The sequence below is a fragment of the Diuraphis noxia genome, unplaced genomic scaffold, assembly GCF_037042655.1.
Source record: "Diuraphis noxia isolate RWA-SAM2 unplaced genomic scaffold, SU_Dnox_SAM2 contig0001, whole genome shotgun sequence".
Classification (NCBI taxonomy): Eukaryota; Metazoa; Arthropoda; class Insecta; order Hemiptera; family Aphididae; genus Diuraphis; species Diuraphis noxia.
In genome coordinates, this window is record NW_028301711.1 from 26,058,742 (window position 1) to 26,080,289 (window position 21,548).

A 21,548-nucleotide genomic window follows, 5' to 3' on the forward strand; every position below is an offset into this window, starting at 1 on the left:
ATTCACTTTTAATTGTTGAATTTTTAAATAGAAAATACACTTACACATACCTACACTTAAAATGGCCAATCTCCTCTCGTGTAATTGACTTGAAGATTTTCTTGCATACAAATGTTAATTATTCCTGTTTTATAAAATTTGAAAGTAATCAAATTAAAGTGTATATTTTATATTTACATGGAAGGAAGGGGGTAAATACCCAAACATATCTCTTAAAATACGGTTCCCTAGAGGGGGAGGGGTAGTGAAGATTTAATTTTCACCAAGCGCCAAATCTTAAATGTGGCCCTGTCTGAAGGTAAATGAATACTGATTTCGTTTGCAATTAGCTTTGGTTGAGCGACTGGTGGCCTATTTATAGAACCAGATTATAGCATTTTCACTCCTTGAGAGGTGTTGGTGGGAATGTGGTCAGATTTAGCCTATGTCGTGTTAGTTGTATTTTCTGTGAGATAGTGCATGTTTGGGTGGTTTTCTTAGATGCCAGTAAAGTGTTTTCTTCGTCTTGAAGAATGGGAGTATTTATGGATTTCGTTTGTTCGAATACACCCATATATGTATATAATATATATCCGTCACCGACTCATCGTACAGCTTAATAAACGTGCTGAGTAATCAATTTAGTATGTTAAATGTAGGCACACTAGGCACAGTCATTCGGCTGATATTTATCTTATGATAGTGATATGGTATTTATGTGATGATGATCTGCTGATGATGTCCATTTTATTTTTAGTAGTTTGTATAAGTAGCCAGAAATTGACCATTTAGTGGTGTGTCTTTGTTATTCGGAGGGCATATATATTTAAATGCGTCGTTGTTGACTGCTGCAACATGCATTACGTCATGTATCATGGTCTTACTGCACATCATAATTTCTATGGATGTTTTTATACACAGTTTTTTTAGTAGTTATTTTAAGTTCAAATTTGGACGAAATTATACATATTAAACATACAAAAGTAATGATTTTAGTTATTTTGTTGTAATTTAAAAATTGTACCTGAAACTTTTTAAGTATATTTCATTATGATAATGTGTAAAATTCAACCTAATAGTATTATCAGCTATTCAGCTACCGTATTAATAATAAAAAAATTTTTATAATATAAATAATTGGTGCCTAGTTGTTTGAAGGAGTAAAATAAAATATATTATTCACATAATTAATAGGAATTATAGCATCATATTATGTTTCATATTTTTCTATTTTACCATTACAAAAAAATATGAAGAAGAATACATTCAACTCAATAACATAGGATTAGTTTATAAAATTTTTTTGGTTTTTCAACTTAAAAGCATACATCTGAATAAGTTTTTTTTGTCGATTTAATTTCAGTTTCACTGATTTAATATCCCTCTCTGTTTTTTCGATAGACCTTTTAACTTCAAGATAGTGATTAATTCGGCCGTCCTAAAAAATAATTTATTCTTTTTATATTGTATAATATTATAACTATATAATTTATTATAGAACACATCAAAATTCTATTATTTTTTTAAAAATAAATAAATAAGTAAAAATAAAATAAATAATAAATAATAATTTTACAAGATAAAAAATCATATACAGTTAACAATTATAATTATATTATATACATACATATTTATAAGCTAATATAATTTAATATTCTATGCCAGCGGTTCCCAACCTTTTTACTAGGTAACCTACCTATAACACAAAGGTATGAAATATAAACACATACAAATAGACGATAGAAGAAATATATACACATGTATAAAAATTATGTAAAAAACTAGATGTTGATTCCAATTAAAATTATCAGACCTTGGCATACACACTTGACCAGTGTTGCGGCCCAGTATCACAATGCTCGAGGACCACAAGTGGGTCCTGGCCCATGGGTTAGGAACCACTGGTCTATGCATTTGAATAATTCAAATATTTTTTTCTATCTGTCAAAACCATATCTACTTTTTATATTAAAATGTCAATCTAAATATTATTTAAATTTTAAAATTACTCATATGTTAAAACTCTAAACAATATATACTTACTAGGGTTTTACTGGGTATTGTCGCAATTTCATTCAGTCCATAATAGTCATTACTATCGTCGTCATTGTTATCATCATCATTATCTATATCATTCTTGTAATTATCGTGAATCTCAACCACTGCAGGTAACTAAATTGTAGAATATATTACAAATAATATTACACATTCATTTTCATTTTTATACTCTTACGTTACATTATTACGTTAAAATATATCACGATATATTCAATATGATTGTTATAAATGAAGGGAAATACATTTTTCTCGTCATACAGTTAATGTCGGTGATGAGTGATTTTACCTTATGACTTACAATCAAAAGTGAGCATTAACTAGGACCTCGTTAAAAATTTAAAGTTGAGTTAAGTAGTTATTTTTCGAACTTAACTAGTTTAATTAAAAGTTGAAACAACTTAACTATTCTTGGTAATTGATTTAAAAATAATTCACCAAGCTAAGATTTTTCTGAAACTTTTCGTTTTATTGTTTTAATGGTTTAATATGTATGGTAAGTTAATGGCAGCCGGTGAGGCATAGGTTTGACAAAGTTTCCATCCCATAAATAACGATAAGCGTATAATAGTATCCATACAAAGTGTTTTTAATGCCTTCAGTCAAAATAGGAATTGCCGAACACGTAGTTTACTAACAAAAGAAATCTTACCCCTCCTAGCCCACGATCAAGAATTAAAAATCGATATATACCGTTATCAAATTTAATGGATGGTAAATTAAAAAACGAAAACATACTAGCTACACATTACGAGGTAAGAAAAATACCACCTATATTCATCCGTAAATTGTCCACAAATTATGAACTGTTAGTATGAACCTAACCTATAACTAGCCCTTTCACTGCCGCAATAGCCCAAGATGACTTTGCAAGATCAAAAAAAGATTTACTAAAACTAAAATTAACAACAATAGACGGTTATAGAGCTGTTGCAAAAGAGTTTGAATCAATGTATACCAATAGATACTTTATTTGTCAACTTTCTGAGGACAAACAATTTATCTGTTGTAATCCGTAATTTATTAGTTTTAATGTAAGAGAAAACTTTTATTTGTTTTATACAAAAATAATGATTTTCTGAAGTCCTTAATCCGTTAATTAACTCTTTTATATGAAAACAAATTATAAATAACCTTCCATCAATCCTGAATAATCTAAGTATAAACTGTAATGTACTTCCATAATCTAATCACTATCAATTGGAACGCAAACGGTTTGAAAACACAGAAACATATTTTCTGATTTTCTTAGTCATTAAAATATAAGTATCGCATGTGTTAAAAAAATACATTTAACTAATTCGGACATAATCAAACTGTGAAATTCAGATTATTCAATTGACATAAATGGGAACCAAAATATTCTGGAAATTTTGCAATTAAAATGTAACTCCGTACACATTACGCAAGTAGTCCTTTCCAAACTAGACTCTAATTATAATTCAGTAAAAAATATTTTGTCTACAACCATCAATGCATGCGTAACACCACATAAAAAATAAGTTAATGGAGAACCAAACATAACTAAATTTTCCAATTATTTTAACCGAAAATCTACAAATATCAAACAAAATTAACTCGAAGACTATTGCTGATCAAGCAGTAATTACTAATTCACCTCACTAATACTATTACTAAGACTGCCCAAAACTATGTTACAACTTCATAAAAACATTCTAAAAACAGTTTAATTCCAAAAAAAAAATATACTGAATCTTAAACAACGGAAGCACATGACATATGTTCGTGGCAACAAGCTGGAGGATCGTCACTTAATGCCTTAACAAAAGAAGTAAGTAATATTCTAGAAAACATAAGAATTAAGGAATACAAAAATTACCTATTTGGTATTTGCCAGTTGATCCTAATATTTTGAGATAAATGAATACCAGTTGACCATACTTCAACACAATCTACAGGTATAACTGACGAAGCTATTTGCGGATAATCTAGCTATTACATTCAAACATGATGACGCAAAACATTGAATAAACAGTTATTTCGTAAATAACAACCGAGTAATGGAAGATCTAGTGATACAAAATATACTGTTTTATATTATCCCAGCGGAAATTAAAAACAACAAAAAATCATTTCTGAAAATGAAATCACCTGGTGCAGATCAATTAACCAGCCTAGTGCTCAAAAAACTTCCCAACAAAGCAGTAACGATCTGACAAATCTGTTCAACAGCTAACTTCATATTGATAACTTTCCGATAAGTTTATAAAATTCAATAAGAATTGTGCAAAGTAAGTCTGATAAAAATAAGTCAAACCCAGATAATTACAGACAAATGAGCTTACTGTTTTCTCATAATTTTTTTAAAAATCTATAAAAACTGATCTTTTAAATTATTTTAACTTAATGGAAGAGATACCAAAATTTCAATACGGTTTGAAATTACGTCACTCCATAACTTAACAATTACTCTACTTCACAAAAACGATTAGCAATGTTTTTAAAAATAAAAAGTGTAGTTTGTTTGGACATATGTAAAAGCCTTTGATCGTGTTTTGCAACATGGTATTTTTTCTAAGCTAAAATGCGCTAACACCCCCAAGGCCCCCAAATACATTCTATTTAAATTTAAATATTTTCTCACTGACAGATGCTTAGTTAGAATAAACAAAACACAATCATCTTCTAAATGCTGGAGTTCCTCGGGGATTTAAACTAGATCCTATTTGCTTTAATTTTTATGTATCTCAAATTCTACACAACACAAACACAAATATCGCCATCTACTCACAAACTACAATACCATCTACTATGAAGCTTCGGACGCTCATACAATCACTGCTGAATTTTAAAAACACCTTTAAAATATTTCTCTATGATGCCAAAAATATAGAACACCTACTCATAAACCCATAATAAATCCAAACAGTCCTTTTTTTTGCCTATGTAGAGCACAATAACCTCAACAAGTAAAATTTGTCAACGAGCTAATAGAATGGAAATCGTCAGTAAAATATTGAAGTGTTATTATTGACAAAAAAAACCCAAATATTTGCCTCGCCTATTGGCTAAACTCTTGCAAGCATACCAACGTTTAGAAGTTCTCTTCTCAATAATAAATAAAAAAATCCACTATAAGTAAAAAAATGCTCACTTATAAATTATAATATATAATGAAATTTTAAGATCTTTTATCTTATACCCATACCCTATAAATAAGGGGGTCCTAAGATTTTAATATTATAATTAAATAGAAATATACCGAAACAAAATACTTCGTCTAATAATAGATTCTCCTTGGTTTGTATGCAATAAAACTGTATATAAAGACTTAAAAACCCCTACAGTCGATGAACACGTAAACTTAATAATAAAATGATTCTTTCATTTGTTTACAAACTTAATAGTAGCCATTCACTGCAACTTGAACGTAAGACTTCCTGAAACTCAAGGACTCAAAAGAAATGTCCGCCACCAGTTATTGCCTAAGATGACGTCATAAATGTCTAAACCTAATTATCTAATTTTAAACTATTATTTTGTTATTATATCGCAATTATTATGTTAAAGAAAAAAAATGTATATTAGACTTAGATAGCAACCTAGCTAGCAGTCTAGCTTAATTAAAAATAATAAAATACGAAAATATTTATAAAAAAATAAAATAAAAATAATGTAATAATACAAACATTTTTCTTATATTTCTTAAGAAAATAATCATATAGGTATATATATTAGATATATTATTAAAAAGGCATAATATTGTATGACCTTAAATACTATTTGATATAAGACATATATATATATATATATATATATATATATATATGTGTATGTAAATATTTAATAATAGTGTAAAGTAAAATATTTATATACATTGTACTTTATGTTAAAAATGCAATAATATTGTTTATTTAAAACATCAGAAAGAACACAGCCAGCCTTTATATGATCCATATACATATTTAAAAAAGATAATTAACTTTTTTAGACAAAATTAAGTTAATATTTTTTTCAATATTAACCTTTAACTTATTGGATTAAATTTATGATTTATTGATTATTAAGTATTAACTTTTAATTTATCAATCTTGTATTATTTTAACTTAAATTAACATGAGTTAATTATTTTCATTAACTTGCCCACCTTTGGTGTTACTCTTAGTAATTTATTCCTATAACGCTTGATTTCTGCATCCAACAATGGTAAGTCTAAACTAAGTTCGAATTTTTCCGAATCATATTTTTTCTTTAAATAATCTTGACGAACGACACCTATACATAAATTTAAAAAACATTAAATACAATCAAAAAAAATTCGCAGACCACTAATCAACTATGATATTGTAGTAATTCTGTAAATGTATAAGTAAGTACTTTACATTATATTTAGAGAGCAGAGACCAAGGACTTTCAAGCATACGCCTATTGTTTCAGCTTGATATTATTGTAATCCTAAGTAAAAACTTTGTTAATGCAATTACAATATTAAAAACACTATAATTCTTGGTATATTACCATTTTTTTAAACTATGAAGTTGAAGTGTTAATTTTATTTTTATTAATATATATGGATTCATTAGTTCTATTGCATAAATTATGTTATTTTACTAAATATAGTTTACAAGGTTAAATAAATAAAGTATAATAGACTAAATTAACACATAAAAAAGTGTAAGTTATATAATATATATGTACATATATTTTTATTTATACCATAAGATTTTTGTAACTTATAGCGATAACGTAATATTTTTTACACCATACATTTATTTATAACATATTATATGATGTATTAAAATTTAATATAATTAATATAAAAATAAAATTTGACTTCTAATAAAGATGCTTTGATATTTTAAAAATGGGATAAACATACTAACATTTTATTTTCAGGATGCAATTTTCCTAATACTATTTTTTCCGGGACTCAACTAATTATTGCCTTTTTTTCCTGGGACCCAATTTACCTAGATAAGTGGGACCCAATTTACTAATCCTGTACTACCCACATCTATGAAGTGAAACTTCTTTACAAAGCGTACGATAAAAAAGATTATCTTGTCTCGATCGACGGTCAGCCACCACAGCATTTTTTTTTCTCATAATGTTGAATAATCTTTATACAAAAATAATAATAAATTAATTTTAATTGCATCTTTTTTTCCAATACATACCTAATATTTAAAAATGATGAGTGATGATTTTTTTCTCTTTCCTATCCTCATATGAAAAGAAGTTTCACTTCGTCTGTACGTAGTTGCAAGTACGCGCCTTTTTTATTTTTAGTGTACAATTAGTAAATATCTAATTGAGAATTTTCAAAACTTGTAAAATAAGATTTTGTATATGTTTATTAGTTATTTAGTCCAAAAACTTCCTTTATCTGTTCTATTAATATAGTAATATTGTTTATTATTCTATTTGACAGTATATATATTTTTTTTATTTTAAAATTCAAAATATTGTAAAATTAAAATTGTTTATTAGGTATTTGAATACAAAAGCCCTACTTAGTTCAACAGGTGTAATATATAGAGCGCCAGCGGTTTTTATATAATTATGTTTAGTATCCAAAGCAGTAACTAATTTAGTAGAAATTTGCACACAGATATCAAAAATAATTTGGAATAAGTTATTGTGTATAATCTATACACTTAAAATCCAAATACCACTTAGTTACTGATCGCTTGAACTCAAAACTACGCAACGTACGAACTTGAAATTTAAAATAGAGGTTCTTCTCATATTTTCACCAAACTATAAGAAAGGATTTTCAAAAATGTTGCTTTTTAGTAGAATAATTAACAATTTTAATTATTCATAGCCAATAATAGTCAATACGTAGGTATTGTGCTGCATGGCACGGACGTACGGCGGCCCGCGGGTTTCGAGCTACCAGCAACCTATCCTTTTTGTCCATCGAGTAGATAAGAATATTTTTCCAAAAAGTTAATAAAAATAATCTCATGCATCACGCGTATACCAATACTTTTATATAAAAATTAACAATATTATTCTAAAATAGTATTGTAAATGTGAAAAAACTAAAAATACGCACGGGTGAAGGTGGGTAATTCAGTTGTTTCTATATACCTACATTTCTATATTTCTATGCATTGACCATTGTCCATTGTGTGTATTCTACAATGGGGAGATGGTATTTTGCGCCACTTTAATTACTTGTAATTTGCGCCAAAATATAAGAATATAACATGTATTTTGCGCCACATATACTAATTAATTTTGGTATTTTGCGCCACTAAAGAAAACAAAATGGAATATGTAATTTGCGCCACACTTTCAACTTTAATAGCAGTTGGAATTTACCGGCAGATGTATTTAGCGATATCGCATAGGATATACAATAATACGTTCTGATGCGTCCGACGCGTGTCACACATCGTCTCAATATCGTCGAATTATTTATAATTATGACTGATTTTTATATGTTTTATTAATTAACGACAATTTAGATGTTTAATATGCATGGAGTTTGATTTTTTATATACATTTATTTATAATTACGAGTTTAATATGACTGATTTTTATAATATGTTTTATTACTTAACGATAATTTACATATTTAATATACATGGAGTTATTTATATTATTATAATACCTATAAGTGGCGCAAATTACTATTTTAATAAGGTGGAAGAAAGCGCAAATTACAATTTTAGTAGGTACTCTAGGGCACAGATTACATAATTCCTTTTTATTTAATTTTATTTGGCAGTGGCGTGGCGAGGTAAAAGTTACATGTGGGCGAAGTAGACTTAAAGAGGCCCTTTTAAAAAATTTTTTAACTTCTGTCATATTTCTCTATGGTTAATTATAAAGCCCTATGGAACGCGAGGCCCTTTGAGGTGTGAGGCCGTGGGCAATGGCCCACACCGCCCACGCCTAGCGCCGCCACTGTTATTTGGCGCAAATTACAAATTTAAAAAGTGGCGCAAATTACCAAAATACATTTTTAGATGTGGCGCAAATTACATATATATTTTTTTTTTTGGGTTGATTTTGGCGCAAATTACATACGCACCTACAATGTTATACCTACCTATTTATTCTAATTTTACATAATTTTTTTTGTTACACACCTAATACATATATATGTACGCTTGGGGTAAGTATATATTGAACATTTGGACGATCACGTCTTGAGATCATATAGTATGGATATCCCGATATATTGAAGCACATTATATAAATGACAAGCTAAGAATGCAAGAAATTATTATGATTGAATGCATTAATTTTTGTCCTCTATTTTAAACGGCTTTATTAAACCTCTTTAATGGAGATTAAGATAGGGTAAATTCACGGGAAATTTTGCACATAACTTTTCACTAGCTATACCCGGTATTAAACGACGAATTAAACACAAATTTTGAGTCATATTGGATTGGTAATTTTAACGGGCAACGAAGTACACAAGTATCAGCTTGTGTACTAGCATATTGCTCATTAAGTCAAACAACGGAATCATAAAATTAAATACATATTACGTAGGTAGGTAGGTACAGTAGCACCGATCACTGTCACACCGATCATTTATATATGATATATATATAAAATATATGTGTATATACAAGTCATAGTAGATTTTTTAGATGGGGGGAGACCCATCACAAGATACTGCCGTGTACTGCCGTGTACTGCATACAGAATATACGTTAAAAAATAAAAATATAAGTTACATTACTTATTTGTAGACTCTTTGATTTACATCTGATGGTTAAATTATAAAAATAGGGGGGTGATGTACGATGTCATAGTATATTTTAAACACTTCGGCACCACTGGGTAGGTGGTTCTGGGTCAATCAACCGACAACCAAAATACTGACAAGGCAATCAACCGACAAGGTCAATCGACTGATAACCAAAATACCGACAGTAATATTATAAGTACATAATAATTTAATTTCACTTATTTTAAAAAGATTTTTATAAATATTGTATAGTAATAATATTTCCAATTCTAATTGATGGGAGACATAAGTTAAGGACTGACAATGATCATAATCATGCTCCAGAAACTATTCGAGCTGCAGTTTCTATTGCAAATTCTATATTAAAAGGTAAATAACAAATGTAATTATTTTTATTTGTATTATTTTTAGAAATATTAGTTTAACTTAATTTTAAGATACAGCCTGTTCTACAACAAATAAACCGTCACAAATTATTCAATCTACACAATCCAACGTTCCAGAGAATATAAGACCGTATCTACCCAGTTATGGAGCACAACGAAAGAAAGTAAAGCGTACACCGTATTACTCACCACCATACAGAACCGAATTCAATTTATGGGCTCAATATATACCTGATGGCTGATGATCTGGAAAAAACATTATCTAATAAACCATTTCTCATTAAGAATCAATAATAGGTGTGTAAATTATTTTTATAATAATTATGCAATCTAAATTTAGTTTTATTTTCTATTGATTTTAGGTGAAGATAAGATACTTGTATTTTCTACTGTAAGTAACATTCAAAAACTCATTCAATCAATGTTATACAATTCACACACAAGTTGGCTACGGTGACAATTCTAGGGTTTGCCTCTAGTGTATGTTCTTATGACAAGCAAAAGAGAGCAATGTTACAGTCAGGTGTATCAGGTAATTACGAAAATACAACGTTTTATTTACTAATTTGCTTCCTTTTCTTAAATAGCAATATTATGTTTTAATAGTTTTTATTTTTTTAGGATATAATTGATTTTTCTAAAAACAATAGTATTAACTTAGCACCTGAATACATAATAAGTGACTTTGAGATGGCTGTAATCAACGCGAGCAAACATGAGTTTCCGTTGTCCGAAAGTAAAGGTTGCTTATTTAATTTATGCCAAAGTGCGTGGTGAAAATTACAAGGCTTTGGGCTATCCATTGAGTATGGAAATAATGAAAATTTCAGCATCAAAGTTCGGAAATGTTGTCTCTTGCATTTTTGCCCGAAGAGGAAATTCTTGATGCATTCAAGGAGATTTAAGAAATTATGCCTAACAATACAAGTACTTTTTTACAGTGGTTTGAAGACAATTATGCATTAGGTAAAATCCATCGTTTAGTGCGCAACACTGAACATAGAAACCCTCCACTTTTTCCTCCAACATTGTGGTCAATTTATGAAAACATTGGCACCTATATAATACTGTATTTAATAATTTTCAATTATTTATAGAGTTTGTCTAATACTTTATATTATCATAAATTTATAGACAATGGTATTCCTAGGACTTATAATCATGCGGAGGCATGGCATCGGCGTTGGAATGAATTGGTAGGAAGGGCTCATATTGGTCTGTTTTAAGAACTTCAGAAAGAACAAGGTAAGGTTGATGCAGATATCGAATCTATTCTTCGAGAAGCTCCAAAGCCACGCCCAACAAATCTTCAGCAAAAACGTGAACGGCGCTTGAAGACTGCTTTTAACACTCGTGAAGGTAAAACACGTCTGGAGTATCTTCGAGGTGTTGCTCACAACCTAACCATGTAATGTACACTCTACAATCGCATACATTTATACATTATTTTTAGTCTTTTTTATTATATTACGAATTATTTTTAAAAATTTTTAATTATACAATTATTATCATTATTATTACTATACAATATTTATGAAAATCTTTTTAAAATAAGTGAAATTAAATTACTATGTACTTATAATATTACTGTCGGTATTTAGGTTGTCGGTTGATTGACCTTTTCGGTTGATTGTCTTGTCGATATTTTAGTTGTCCGTCGATTGTCCACCTTCCAAGTAGGTACTGTATTACTGTATTAGATAAATAATCAGTTGGTACCTATTATACGGTTAGAGAAAATAAACATACTTTCAATCTACCCAATACGTACCTATTTTTATATTATATATTACTAAAATGTTTATTCATACGGATTAAATGGAATATCCACCAATATTATTATTTAATTAATTTAAAATTTTTATGAATCTGTGTAGACATTTTTGTTACCAATTGTAACCCTATTTTCGGGATAAAATATAATATGCATATGCATACTCAGGTGCTGTTTAAGTTCATTATTTTTTGTTGATATTTCAATTTGTTCTTTCAATAGTTTTTTGTTCATCATTCGGACGTTATGCATATCCGTTTCGAATACCGTGTCCCGAATATGTTTCGAAGTCACGTACGTTTCGTGTAACATCTGTTCCTCGGTAATGGCATCGGTTATTTTGAATTGAAGGTCGTTCAGATATATTGTGGACGACATCAATTTTTTTTTTATGAATTTAATATATTTATCAGCTGGTATGCGTTTGGTTAATCTGTTAACGCCAGCTACCAAGACGTTCGCTCTATACGTATAATATTTAAATATTTATAGACAATACAATAAATACAATATGTAGGTATCATACGCAAAACTGTTATTTTTCAATAAGGTGGCAGTTGATATTAGCTCAAAAGTTAATAACAATAATATAAATTGATATAAAACTATATACCTACACCATTAGAATAATTAATATTTAAATATGAATAATTTAATAAATTAAATGAAATGTTTTCAGAAAAAAATTAACCAACCAACTGTAATTCTAAAAGTTAAAATAAATATTATTGTAGTAGCAATATCAAACACATATCTTGAAATTTACTTAAAACAGGTACCTATTATAAATCATTGAATTAAAATTGAATACATCCATTACCTACAGTCACCAAAACACCTACATACCTACATCAGAATGGTATATATTTTCCGACTTTATAATAATTATTTTTAGACTTTTACTTCAAAATCCCTATCATTTTTAATAGATTTAACATGTTCTCGTCAAAGATAAAATCACCGAGTTTATCAAAATTCCATCATAATGACGTGGTAGTATGGCACAACCATGTCTTCAAATTTCTGACAGATATTTAGAACACATAATATTATTATATTATGTTCTTTCAGTTATATAGTCATTAATATGCACTTTATTAGCATAATTTATAATATACCTATCACTTATGTTAACATTTACTTAACTCTTTGCCAATTTCATATAGTGTTCAACAAGAAAATACTACCGTTGTCTCAAAATTTTGATATAGATACATATTAATAATATTGACGATAATATTAATGATAATTACATAATATATAATAATATTTTATGAAATAATGACTTAGATAACAGATGGATTATAATTTATCTTATTTATTATTTATTTTTATCAATTGAGTTTATAAGGATTGTTGGATAATATCAAATTGATATCCTTGATATTTTTTTTATTTTAACAATTATTAATGCACCTACCTATTATGATTTGAATAATATATAACAATAGTCTATATAATCATTAACCATCCCTTTGAACTTTAAGAACTTTAAGAATTTTGTATAATACAGTAATAGTGTACAATGTACATAATATATTGTGTCGATGCGCCCCACCGCTTAGCATTTATAATAATACTGAGTACCGCTATTTTGTATTCAACCGTAGTACTGAAAGTTACTAATAAATGATAGACACGCACCTCTTATTTAAAAATAGGTACACAAAACATGAAAAAAAATTGAGTATTATAAATTATATGATAATATGTATAAATTATACATAAGTAATAGTTAACTAGGTACGTTAATAAAAGAAGAAAATTATAAATAGTAGTACATCCAAACCTAAAGGTTTCAATGTTTTGAAGTTGTCTATTAATTTCGAGGTTGATGTTTTCAGTTTCGTATTCAATTTTATCGAGGCTTTTAATCATCGTATTGTTTATTTTATCGAAATATTCATCCATAGTTATTAAGGCTTTTTCTACCTCGGCAATTACTTGATGTATTGATATCCTGTTGAGAAACCATACAATTCATACAAATACGATATATCAATCTTCAAAGGAATAAACTAACAACACGCTAAATAATAATATTGTCATATTACTGGGGCTTGGCATCAAAATATTCAATTTGCATACATTTTATTTTTAATGATTATCTTTATGTTGTACATGTAATGATGTAAACGAATTAACATATTCAGTAAACTGAATTAATGTTGGTTTTTTAATTTGATTGGAAAATGGCAGAAAATATTCGAAACGATTTAAAAGCCAAGAGTTATTAATTTAATATACTTAAATAGTTTCATGAAATAAACAGTATAACGGATTTTAAATTATAATGATGTGCACTTAAGCCATCATATTTTTTTTAAATTTAAATTTTAAAAAAAATAATTAGAATAATTGTTAGCTATTAAGGATAATAATATGTGTGTTTTGTTTTTATTTGAAAAGATAAAATATACAATCTGTAATTGGTATTTACAATAGGTAATTTTGATAGTTTGTAATTATTTTGCACAAGGCTTGGGCGTGATAGAGTAGGGTGCCCAGTAACACTACTTCAAACTTGATGTATCTGGTAGATATTTAATTAAGACTAATTAATGTATTTTAATTGTCTTTAGGTATTTAGTAGGTCTCGTGGCCATTTTCGTTTGAGGCGGCAGATTGGGTTATCTGAAGTGAAAAGGAAGAGGTTAGAGATAAGAAGGTTTGGATGATAAAAGTATTTTTATAAAAATGTTTTTAGTGATTTGACGAAACCTCGGAGATAGTTGTAATTTTCAAGTCATTGTGTAGAGTGAAATTGTTGACATACCAGGGAGAGCTGGTTAAGAGTCGGAGATTTGTTGATTGAAAGGATTGGAATTTATTGAAGTTGGAATTTTTAGAGGTTCCCAAAATTTGTATGTCATAGGTCATTGCCGGTCGAATGATTTGTCTATATATGAGAAGATTATTTTTAAAAGAGAGATTAGAACGCAGAAGCTGTCTGAATTTATGGAGTTTTAGATTGAAGAAAGATCTTTTATTTTTTATATAGGTTGCCCAAGTTAATCTTTTGTCTAGATGCAGTCCAAGATATTTTACAGAGTCTTACGTTTGAGTTATTTTGTTATTTAGTATTATAGGTTGACTGTTTTTATGACCAAGATTAAATTTAATGAGAGTTGATGTATTTTTGTTAATTTTTATTCTCCATTTGTGAAACCAGTGTTGTAGGATTATAAGATGTTCTTGAAGATGGTTTATGGCAGTTCGAAGACATTTATTGAAAGACAAAATCGTGGTTTCGTCGGTAAAGCTAGCTAAAGTAGAATCATTTGAGTGTGGTATGAGGGAGGTAAAAAGATTATATAGGGTTGGAACGAGAATGCTGCCTTAAGGAACCCCAACATTTATAGGATGAGTTGACGAAAGTTCGTCTTCACAGTGAACTTGGAATGTTCTATTCAAGAGAAAAGATTTGATAGTAAGAAATAGAGGCGCAGGAAGAAAACGAATTGTGTATACCAGACTCTTCTACCCGACTCGATCAAAGGCTTCTAAGAATACAGCAGTGCAGTAGTGTTTATTTTCTAAGGTAGATGCAATATTATCAACGATTCGGCACACTTGATGTGGGCAGAATGATTGTTTCTAAAACCAAATTGGGTATTGGGCATTATTTTTTCTTCGTTATAATTTGATTGATTCTTTTAAAGAGGATTTTTCAAGGTTTTTTTCATAGAAAGGTAAGAAATCTTATTGAGCGGTACGAGGAAGATCAGAGGGTTTTCCTGGCTTATGAATTAACACTATGATTGACTGTTTCGGGATATACGACAGGCGTATAATGGAGTTAAATATTTGAGTGAGGTGGCTTTTTTGGAAGACGTTGGATATTTGACGTTTGATGATTCTATTAGTTATTAAATCATGTCGAGGAGATTTGTTATTAGCAAGTTGTTTAATAATAAACTGAATTTGAGAGGGAGAGGTTTGTTTTGTAGGTGGAGACATAGGGAGAGTTTGGGATAAAGATGATTCAACATGAGTTGAGTGGTTTATATCAAGTATATCTGGTGGGGAGTGAATCTAGATTCTATGTCAGAGGCAAATAAATTAGCTTTTTCTAAGTGAGAAAAAGCTCAAGTATTGTCAGGGTAACGTAGAGGAAGAGTAATATATTTTTATTTTAGTTTATTTTTGTAGCTTCCCATAAGGAAATTTTAAATAATTTTGATAATTTTCCGAGTTAAATTTTTGAAGAGTATTTTCAAGAAAAGAGGCAAGATAATTGTAAGTTTTTTTTATCATTAGGTAGGTGCGATCTCTACCATATAGAATAAGTTACAAATATTGAATAGGATAAAATATAACGATAAGGTATTACACACACACGTACACGCATACACACACTTGTGTTAAAAAACTAAATAAAATTAACAATAGGGAACCAGAGAAAAAAGGTCTTATTATTTTAAAATACAAATCGGTTACCTTATCTTACACCTCATACGCTAACCACGATATCAACGGAGAAGTCACTACAATAATTTTAGGGGTAATATGTCAATTTATAATTGAGTAATAATTGATTAAGAGACATATAACCGTATTCGGATGATTTTAAGTCTTTTAAATTATCACATAATCATCTTCGTTATTTATTTTGCGTGTAAATTTGGCTCGTTTTAATCTTATTTTAATCACCATGTACAATAATTTTATGTTATCATATGACATATCTGGATTTATCATTTTTTTTTCAAGTTTCTACATTGGTCATGAATTATTGAATTAAACAAAATGCTTATAATAATTTTCTCAAAAATTACATACCGAAATCCAAAGTACCTACATACGTCATAATATAATCAGTGTTGAGTTGTATCTAGATAAATTTATCTAGATGAAAATTAAGTACCTTTATCTTATCTAGATGAATAAATTATATAATATCTAATTGGTATCTAAGATTTAAGTTATGGAAATCTACATAAATATCTAGATCTTTTCTTGTGTACAGCTTTGACGTTCTTAAACTCTCCCAAAAAAGAATTCAGTGTTTTAGAAGATTATCGCATAGTTAAACAAGTGTTCTTAAAATACAACACAACTATTCCGTCTTCAGCTCCAGTGGAACGACTTTTCAGTGGAGCAATCCAAGTATTAACACACAGGAGAAATCGTCTAGGTGACAAAACGTTTGAGATGCTACTATGTTTAAAGTCAAAGAACTAAACAAGCATGACTTATCATTATAATTTATTTGTTTAAGAATTAAAATATTATTAGTATTTATATTTTAATTTGCAGTTTGAATGTAATATAAAAAATATAAACTAGTTTTTTAAACCAGAAAATATATATGTTAATTACAATAATTGGTAATTAACCATGATTTTGGTTATTTGATATTTTGTTATACGTATTTAAATATTTTATATGTATATTTATTCATTAGGTAATATATTTTTGACACGAAACAAGCCTTCCTGGTTTGCCTCCCTTAATCAATTACTCAACCAAGAATTTAATAACATGGCAAGCATTAATACAAATTAACTGTTGTAAGATATAAATCTAGATGAAAAAATTTTATCTACATATTTATCTTATAAAAATTGAATATTCTATTTCATATTAATCTAGATATTGATTTAGCTAGTAATCTAAAAATTTTCTAGATGTTATTTTTGCTATATGAACTCAACACTGAATATAATATATAATATGTGTTATTTATGTGTTCAAATAGTGACTGCAAGGTAAGCCAAATGAAGTGAATAGAATATTTTTTAACACAAAAAAAATTGCTCAAACCTTATACTAAACATACTTATTCATTTTAATCGCATTATTAACAACACTATATATACTGCCAAGAACAGACTTATTCGATTTCGATAAAATAGCAGACTGGCGAAGCTTTTCTCTCGATAATTTTGAAACTTTAGGAGGGACTAAAGATAAACGATATTCTTCGGCTTTCGTATCATAGGGCATCCACGATACGTCAATTGTATCTATGTGTGAACATATTAATAATATTATTATTACTATAATTATTAACATAATAATATCAACTATCAATTGAAATATAATATTTCTGGACCGCGTGAAATTAATATATTAGTATAATATAATACATAATATAATATTAGTATTTTACTTATAGCGGCAAGCTCGGGTTGTGCTTTTATCGAATTCAATTCCATTACTTCGCATTCACATTTAAGTAACAAAATATTTTTTTCTAAAAATTCCACTTTTGCTCGTATTTGATCTGGTGTACACTCTAAGACAAAATGTATGCAAACAAATTTTAGGTACAATTGTACAAATAATAGTGTAAGATTATAAGTCATTACACCTTGGACTTTTTTTATTATTTTATTTAGGTATAATATACAAAGGAATAATATTATAATATTATACTTTAGTAAAAAATGGGTGTATGTAGTGGTTAATCGTGATTCGTGATATTTATTTGTAGCTATATGCTTATATATTATAGGCTGTAACCCATTTGCGCCCAAGAACAGCCCATTTGCGCCCCGAGGGTTATGGACATTTGCGCCCAAAATAAAAAACTTAACACCCCGATTTATAGCCCAAATGCGCCCATTTTGCATGCAACATTGCCGTTATTGTTTAAAAATATAAAATCCTACATAAAATCAAAATTAATAAAAGGTAATAATTTTATTAATAATGTTAAATACTACACAGTATGCATGTTATATAGGTATATAAATATTATTTATATTGCATTAAATTATAAATTTCAAATAACAATATTTTTACGTAAAATCAAAATAATTAATAAATACAATTACAATAATATGCATATAATATAATCTTAACTTTAAATATTATTAATAATGCATAAAATAAATTTATATAGAACCAAAATAAACCAAAATAAATAATACATATTAGTTGTCAGTTAATGTTTATGATTGTTTAAAAATATAAAATCCTACGTCAAAAATAATCAAAATTAATAATATACATTGGTAAATAATAATAATGTTAATAATACAAAAAATAATTAAATTACAATAATATTAAAATAATAATACAATTATAAATCGATTCCCCGAAATGTATAACAAATTTTTTTTAAGTATTCTATTTTATTTAAGTGTTTTCCTCTGTACTCATTCCACGCTTCATAAGAAAATTCTATTTTTTCTTTTTCCTCTTTACGTCGTGGTTTTATTCTACCCTTCTTGATTTCATTTATTTTTAGATATGATTCTACTTGTATTAATTTTAAATTTTCAATTACACTAGTTAATGGTGGATGGGGTGAATAAAATTGGGAGTTAAAATGCTTGTGAAATGATTCAGCGCAATTTGTAGTGCGAGCTGCGTCTGTTGGAGGTTCAGCCCAAATTGATGGTGGAAATGGACATCCTTCAATGATATAGTTATTAAACACATAATCAGAAAATTCGGATAAATTTGTCAAGTTGAAATCTGGAGTTAAGTTTTGTAAATCAAAATAAGCGTCTTCCACTTCATTTGACGGTAAAAATGGTTACCCAAAAAATAATGTTAACCATTTAGCGATATCACATGACTGATTCTTGTACAATTTTTTAAGATCTGACAAAGAATTTATTTTTCGATACCGAGATTGACCTAAATGAAATCTACAGCCTTTTATTTTGCTGTATGGAAATACATTTAGAAATGCTTTATGTGCTGCGATTTCAAAATCTAAATGGATTGTTGATGGTGTAAAATTTTTTTGTATTTTATTTGTACATAAATGGCAAATAAAGTTAACATTCAAATGATTTTGATGGCAAAAATGCGATAACAAGTGGTATATAATATCCATTTACATATAAATGAATACCATACATTTGATAAAAATGTGATGGTTTATGAGTAAAAGTACCATCACCAAAAATATCAGAATTGTTGAAATCGCATAAAAACATTTTGCATGTAATCAAAATAATATTATTTTCGTTATCAACATATGAAAAATCTTTGTTTTTGTTTGTTAAAATTACTAAATTAGGAACTGGAGGTAATATTTTTCGACATTCTCGGTATATAGACTTTCAGATATTATGAACATCCGAATATCTACTTAGCAGTGCTGCACGTGGAAAGCTCTGTACGTATTATTTATTAGGTCGAAAAGTTTAATCTTCACACGATTTTCTTTTACACCTACCTTGAACGTCCAGTAAGTTTAAACTTCCTCCAGTTTCCGGATCATGGATATGACTGTCTTCAATTTCGGTTAACATAGTTTTTGAACTATTGGTTTTGACATACGCATTACAGGTTTTTTTTACACAACGCCAACTTATATCTCCAGAAACAAGGGTTCTACTCACGTGATATTTAAAATAACGAAAAACTAAACAAAGTTTTTGTTTACTTGAAACAGTTATATAAAATTCCATTTTAATATTTTATTATAGTAGTACTCACTATTCATGTACTGATGCAACTGACACATAAAATACAACTGATAAATGCATTTTTATATAATATAATCTTTATCGATTGGGATTTTACAATTTCGATTAGCACAACTAAGGACAAAATATTATTATCTTTATCGATTTGGATATTGGTTTCGATTAACTTTGGAAACGATCAAATACTATTTTAGATTTTATAGTTACACACCAATATACTCAATAAATGGCAACGTTGCACGATTTTCAGCTGATCTGAATCGGGCGCATGTGGGCTATGATTTGGGGCGTAAATGGGCCACGATAAATGGGTTCGGGCGCAAATGGGTTGCGCCGATATTATAACATATACATATTTATCGTTTCTTTAATTTCGAATAAGTATACAGAAAATATCATATAATAAACGCTATTTGATTGAACATAAATTAAGGTTACTATTTGAGTTATAGGAAATAATATTTCATGTATACAATCTGTTTAAAGGCCAATCTTAAGATATTTTTGGCAATCTTGAATAATTATTTGGTTTTTATTTTACCTCTTAAGGGTAATTCTAAGAATGGTTCCTGTTCATCACTTGAGAGATACCAAGTAGTACCAGGTTCACTTATAGTCGACATTATTCTATTATTAGTAGATTGTAATATTATAAAAACTCTAGTGAAATATATAACTTCGAAATGTGTTAAAAATTAAGTTTTTTTTTACAGAATTATTTTGGCTTACAGTTTACTAGGCAACACGATAATAAGTAAATGAAAGTACTGTATACTAATAATATTTCGACACCACTTAACAAAGTAAAACATTGAATGATTGTTTACCATAATTACGTTTGATAAAAATATAACACACATTTTACATATTTTTTATTTAATGTAAGCCAATTTAATTTACACTAAATTAATATTTAATGGTGGCTTTTTTTAAAATGATGTATTTATTTAACTGCTTGCTAACGGAATATATTTTTACTAGTATATACTTATAATATAAGTATAATAATATAATATAAGTAGGTACTTATTTACATATAATAAGAGTATTTAACTATGCTTTATTAGTTTTCATGTTTTATATTAATGAGTAATGGCCGAGTAAATTGAAAATAACTTTTAAATTGTTTAATTTTCGTATAAATATCACGCTTATATAATGTTTGTGCTTATATTAAAATAAAACTATATATAGAGTTCGGGCGAATGTAAGAAAAAAGCAACAGAAAAAAACTCCAATTAGTATATTTAAAAAAATTAATTATGCTAAGGTTCCATTATATC

At 28.1% G+C, this 21,548-nt stretch overlaps 1 protein-coding gene across 1 annotated transcript; it reads right to left on the bottom strand.

Annotated features, from left to right (window-relative positions):
- Positions 1–1,264: 1,264 nt before the first annotated feature.
- Positions 1,265–20,888, bottom strand: LOC107173549 (uncharacterized). Its single transcript, XM_015524130.2, has 8 exons — positions 20,807–20,888; positions 17,988–18,113; positions 17,655–17,841; positions 13,662–13,832; positions 12,037–12,335; positions 6,143–6,270; positions 2,023–2,151; positions 1,265–1,417 (listed from the first exon to the last, which is right to left on the bottom strand). Exons 1-8 carry the CDS (start codon positions 20,886–20,888, stop codon positions 1,265–1,267), a joined length of 1,275 nt encoding a protein of 424 aa, XP_015379616.1.
- Between the last annotated feature and the right edge of the window lie 660 nt (positions 20,889–21,548).

Excerpts from the sequence above, each read along its gene's own strand:
- LOC107173549 (XM_015524130.2), bottom strand. The coding sequence starts at position 20,888 with ATGTCGACTATAAGTGAACCTGGTACTACTTGGTATCTCTCAAGTGAT. Across the intron at positions 13,833-17,654 it reads AATGCGATTAAAATGAATAA|GATATCAATACATCAAGTAA; the intron begins GTATGTTTAGTA and ends GTTTCTCAACAG. Across the intron at positions 12,336-13,661 it reads CAAAACATTGAAACCTTTAG|AGCGAACGTCTTGGTAGCTG; the intron begins GTTTGGATGTAC and ends TTATACGTATAG.